Raw genomic sequence first — 6,000 nt, forward strand, 5'->3', positions numbered from 1 at the left:
AGAGAGAGAGAGAGAGAGAGAGAGAGAGAGAGAGAGAGAGAGAGAGAGAGAGAGAGAGAGAGAGAGAGAGAGAGAGAGAGAGATGCAGTATAGTAACATTGAAAAATAACAGTGCTATGAGTTTGGTAGGCATTCCTATGTTTCTGACACACACCTAAACAAAACTACAAGCTATAGCAGAGCTCTAAAACATCCTTACCTATGCAATGTCCATCAGTAGAGGGAATCTCAGTCTGGTCTTGGACTGAATGGCAGTCCTTTTTGTTTCCTCTCTTGGAACGCTAACAGAAGAAAGGTAAAGAAAATGGTACAGAGAATAAATAAATGGAACACTTCTGAATCCAAGGCAACAATTTAGTGATGAATAAAACATTTATTTAATGTATTTGTCTTATCATAGCCACATCAATAACATCAGCACCTAACTGGAACAAAAAACAAATGCTAACTCCCTGCTATACCTTGAAGTTGATCCTGAGTTTGGTCATTGAAAAGCAAAGGAAGCTCCTTCTTGCTTTCTGCTCAGCCCCCCTCTCCGTCTCAGCCTGGTCTGATGGGTTTGTTGCAGCAGAAGCTGGTCTTGACGCCTCCTTGCATCCCTGTACCAGCTGCTGGGTCAAGGACTTTACCAGGACTCTGTCAAATGCAGGGTCTTGGGAGGACATAGCAGCTTGCAGGGTGTTATAAGAGCCAAACTCCTCCATGAGGTTTTTATGTACACCTCTGAACACCCTTTGGATGTTCAGGTTCTGGGAATATGCCTGTGTCCTGGATAATCTAGATACAGCACAGAACTCAGACAGGACTTGTCTGATGAGTTGCTGAGATGTTTCTGTCAGATCTGCTGCCTGTTGGGAGGGTCCATCTAGGGCTGAGGGTCTGATCTCCGATAGCAACCTTATCACCAGTATGGTGACAAAACAGATGCCATCATCTTTGCTGGAGTCCATCAAGTACTGCAGTGGGAATGTAGTGGCACTGCTGATGTCCGGGATGATTAAGAGCTCCCTCAGATGGCCAGAGCTGCTGGGGATACACACCTCCTTCTCTTCAATGTCAATACCCTCTCCCTTTGGTACCAAAGAGGTTCCCTTGCTGGTGAAAGACGGAGTTGAGGATCGAAAAGAGACTTTAGCACTCGGTGGTCGGCTGCTGTCAGTCATTGGACTGTTACAATGCAGGGGTTCATCTGTGTGTGCCATCATCTTTGTCTTTAGGTCACTTGTAGAAATCTCTGGCATTTTAGAGTCCCTGGTGTCGATGCAGGAGCTCCTGACGATGGGGCAGGTCAGATCAAAAGGCACTTCGTCAGGGATGGGAGTGCCAGGGAGGTTGATCTCTAACTCACACTCTGACCTAGGACCCTTTGAAGAGCTGGACAAGGAACTACGACCATTTAAAGAAGTGGATAAAGATGAACAGGTTCGAGGGATGTCTTGGCAGACTTGTTCACTGTCATCCTCACTTTTCTCAATCTCCTTCAGCATAGTTCCTACCATATCATTGATCTGAAGGAGCTCCCTGGAATCCTTCATTCGCCCGAAGTTTGAGATTTCACTCTGGATAGCAACCAGGATTTCCCCAAGGGTCTCTTTGGAAGAAGCCATTTCTGTCCTTTCGGATCCGGATGGCTTCAGCCCTGTGAAGAAATCCTTAAGTGTGTTCTTCATACTGACGCAGATGTTCTTAGCTGTTGACCAAAGCTTCTCCTCTGATATTTTAACACTCAATTCAGTATCATCCAGTTGGGAGCCCCCGTGGGAGCACTGTGAAACTCTCCCACTTCTTTCCAGTAGCACAGTGTCAGTGGACTCATTTTTCTGGAAAATAGTCGCCATTCCTTTGACAAAGGTTTCCACTAATCCAGAGGCTGTATTCTCAGAGGACATGGAGGACATGGATTCTGAAAGGACATGGATCTCTGATGGTGAGCTAGATGATAAGCCAGCCTGCAGACTTTTCTGAAGACCAGTATGGCTGATCTGTGTGATAAAGGAATGACTGGATCTCATCAGCACTTTACTCACTGCCTCTTCTGCCTGAGTCTGAAAGTCATTGCTAGAGAGCTTCTTAATGCTCTGAATCAGACTAGTTGAGGACTCTGTGATTCTGACACTCTCTTCTGAGCTCAGTTGAGAATATTGAGTACTCACGCTCAAGTCTTCATTGGGTGAGGGTGACTGGGAAATAGTATAGTCATCAAGCTTTGATAGGACACCATCAACAAACCAACAAGCCTCTAGGGACTCATCAGATGAACTGACAACGGTTAAGGATTTATTCTCCACTTTTGATAACTGACTTGTAGATGGAAAAAACACTGCTAAGAACTTCTTGAGTACTGGTATCCAGATTGGAGAGACAGAGAGCTGGTATTGGTTGGCTCTCTCTGGGAACTCTACTGTGTTCGGTGCTGGGTAACTGGACCTCAACAGTTGAAACAGTTGCCTTTTCCAGGGTGTCTGAAGACTCCCGAAGAGAAGCATCCTTAGCCACACCTTCTTCTCGAGCGGCTAGAGTTAAAAGGTCCCTCAGCTTTGCTCGTATACGGCCATAGAGTGTGCCGGCTAGAGAGAAGGTTCTCTTCTGTGAAGACCCTGTTTTGTGGTCATTTACAGGAACTGGCCAATCAACTGCTTCACATGTGTCTTCAAATGATGCTATCGTCTCCATGCCTCCCACAAATGCCTTAACAATCACTGTGGCAGTGGAGGTTACAGATGTCAGGGCTGTGCAGCTGGTATTCGGCGGGGCTTCAGTAAGGCTAGGAGCAGCACTAGAAGGCCTAGAGGAAGGAACCATGCCAGAAGAGCTGCTGACTTTCCTTGTAAGGATGGTGCTCACCGCCTTCAGGGCTTTAGACTGAAAGTCGGGGCTAGAGAGGGTCTGAATCTTTCTGGCCACCACACTGGTAGAGGATCCAGTCTCTTTGAGAAAGTGAGTGGTCCCTTCCTTCCCAGATGGACACTCAACATCTAGGTCACATTGAAGATTGGTCAGAAATTTAGACCCCAAGATTGTCATCTTCTTGGCCAGATCCAATAGGATGTTGAAGTCCTGTGCCATTTTGTCCATTGTGCCGACAATGGCCTCCAGCACATCATCGGTCACAGGGTCCATGAGGGGCTCGATAAACCCTACCCACTCTGGCTCAGATGTTTGGCTCTGTAGCTCGGCCAGGATCTGAACCGAGGCTACCCGAATGACCTCCTTGCCTGCTGCTATGTCCTGACTGTCCATAGGGGGGCAACTCCCCGGGCTGGCCTGAATGGCCACTGAGAGGCCAGAGTTAAGCTGGTGTACCACCTCCCCCACGATAGCACAGCTCAACTCGGAGGAGCTGGAGGAGGTGGGGTTGGAGTGACCCTCAACCAGGGATATCAGAAGGCTCTCTTCCGTTACCCCAAAAAGAGCCTTCAGAGGCTCCTCCATGAGGGGAGCCTCTCTAGTTGCAGGCAAGCTCTGCAATGAGGTCTGGGACCTTGAAGATAAACACACAATCACCACTTAAGCCATGCAAATGTAACCAACTGTATCTAATCTGGGTCATTAGTGAGCCTGAAAACCAAATTAGAGCAATGATGGATTACTTCTCATACCACCTTAGTTCTAGAAGCCTAAAAGCAAATTGACACAATTTTTTGCCTGATTTTTATGTTTGTACGACATCAGAATATGATTATTTCTGAAAGGCATGTACCTGATCTATTTATTCATAGATGACTTCATGGCTTACCCAGTTAAAAATGACTTTCACCTGGACCCACCCCCCCAGTGGCAACATTTCTGACCAGAACTTAAAACTACAAGGTGTGAATTCCAAGTTAATAATTTATGATAAGTATGGATCAGGTCTTGCAATTATTATGTTGAAATATTGCTGTGAACATACCTCTTAGGCGAACAGCATGGTGATGAGGTCCTGCGAGTGGATTTTTGGCGGCATCCTGCACTGCCATTCCTCCTCCTCTCCTTAGTCCAGTAGTTCATCTCACTGATCAGCAGCCTTTTCTCTCTCTCATCCAGACCGCCTAAGGAATCCTCAGACCCTGTCAGAGAGCACTGGGATTCTGGGGAGGTTGCCCCACTCCTCAGGTTCACCCCCATGATACGAGCTAGCGCTGGTAGGAGAATGCGGAGGGCTGTCTGGGTCACGACTTTAACAATCTTCAGACACAGCATTGAGAGCTGCTCGAATGTGAGCTATGGCCAACAAACAGAGTAATGTTTTTGTCAATCAAGCAATTCCATGACACCATTCCCTATATAGCGCACAACTTTTGACCAGAACCTTATGTGGAGAGACTTACATTATTTTTCATGCCCTGCTGAATCACTCTCCATTGGCTAGAGAAAAGAAAAGGAAGGAAACATATTTTACCTGCACACTGGTGTTGAGTTAGTGGAGTCACTAGATAGCCATGTCAGGGAAAATAAACGTGTATTTATTTAAGCAATTAGCAAGTCCATGAGATATTTTGTTCTTGATTTACAGGAAGAGTTAGGTGTGTGGTTACAGTGATGTTAGGGTTAGGTGTAGTGTTTGAAATCCCATTTGTGGTTAGAAGGTGCACTATGACAATAAATTCAGAGTTGTTGTATGTGAGGTTGGAAAAAGACATGGGACTTGCTCATCAGTTAGACTCCTCAGGAAGGAGAGGAGGATTGGGGCACAGCATGTCCCAATCTTGAGAGAAGGCATTAGAGTCCTCTGAGCCTCCTTCTCCAGCTGCTCAATGATAGATCCCCTTTCCCGGAAACCACACCCGGGTGTCTGAGAAGACTCTGGGAAACCGCAAAGAGAAATCTAAAGTTGAATCTGAACTTGATCCCTAATTTCCTTCACCTTTAGGGATTTGATTGCACTGGACAGGTAAAAGCACATCTCTCTGCGGGCCTCCACTATATTGCTTTCACCTATATAGATACTATCTACTCAGATCGGTGCTGATGAATTTGAACACGACCTGCACCCAACATGAAGTAATCTCGGACCTGCACCAATGCTGCTGTCCTCCTCCACGGAAGTCTTCTTGGCACCGCCACTGGACTTACGTTTAGCCTACATGACAACAGATTATAGGTCTAATAGCAGATCTAAGGTCAGTGTAGCATCTCCTCCTAATGCTTTAAGGCTAGGATTTAGTGATAGTAAACTAATCCTATATCTGTGCCTAAGTAGGCAGAGCATGTGTAAAGGACAGCATATTTCTTACCTTGCCTCCTGTCCTGTCTTTGCTGGTCTCATGTGTCTCCACAACCTTATTTTGGTCATCCGGGGGATCCTCCCATTTCACGCTCTGGTGGATAAATAAGAGGTCAATATCAGTCCTAGGTTGTTACTTTATGAAACAACTTATTCACTCCTATTTCAAACAAAACGGCAATAGTGGTCAGATTTCAGGCCATGGATCAAACTATTGTTAGTAATTTCTCCTCTAAACTCAAAATAGGCAAATGAACCATACCTTGCTGTCATCTGACATGATGAGTAGCTTATTGTTGTAGGCTGTTTAGAGGAAATACTAATACCTCCTTTGAAAAAACGTCAGTGAACCATCGGCAGACAACTGAAGTGAATATGAACGTCCTTGAATTATGCCAAAGCATTGTTGAATACTCGATTCCGATTGGCTGAAGCCAGAGCATTCTTCAAAGATGTCATACACACATGATGTCACAATTAGGCCTAAGTCTAATGTCTATATGAATTGTCAATTTCATTAGAAAACAAATCAAAGCTTGTCAAAGTTCTGCCAAACGAAAATATGTCTAAGTGCACGTTTTTGCGTTTAATTTATGGTTTATCATGCATCGTCATTCATCACCATATACAAAAACGTAACTCGCTGCCATCCATTAGCTATAATTCTGAGGTTGTAAAGCTGCAAAACTAGGACGTGCAATAAATTATAACCACTTGCAGAATAATTTCAAATCAGACGTTCAAGGGGGCTTTAACTATTTCAGCACTGTGGAGCTGTCCGCTGCATAGAGCTG

The 6,000-nt window shown here is 45.3% G+C and overlaps 1 protein-coding gene across 1 annotated transcript; it reads right to left on the bottom strand.

Moving 5' to 3' along the window:
- Positions 1-495: 495 nt before the first annotated feature.
- LOC118964878 lies at positions 496-4,343 on the bottom strand. Its single transcript, XM_036980273.1, has 3 exons — positions 4,311-4,343; positions 3,893-4,203; positions 496-3,481 (listed from the first exon to the last, which is right to left on the bottom strand). The coding sequence occupies exons 1-3, from the start codon at positions 4,320-4,322 to the stop codon at positions 2,278-2,280; spliced, it is 1,527 nt and encodes a 508-aa protein (XP_036836168.1). The 5' UTR covers positions 4,323-4,343; the 3' UTR covers positions 496-2,277.
- Between the last annotated feature and the right edge of the window lie 1,657 nt (positions 4,344-6,000).

The sequence above is a fragment of the Oncorhynchus mykiss genome, chromosome 6 (assembly GCF_013265735.2).
Source record: "Oncorhynchus mykiss isolate Arlee chromosome 6, USDA_OmykA_1.1, whole genome shotgun sequence".
Lineage (NCBI taxonomy): Eukaryota > Metazoa > Chordata > Actinopteri > Salmoniformes > Salmonidae > Oncorhynchus > Oncorhynchus mykiss.

Coding starts and splice junctions, on each gene's coding strand:
- LOC118964878 (XM_036980273.1), bottom strand. Junction 3,482..3,892: donor CCATGCTGTTCGCCTAAGAG/GTATGTTCACAG, acceptor TTTATCTTCAAG/GTCCCAGACCTCATTGCAGA.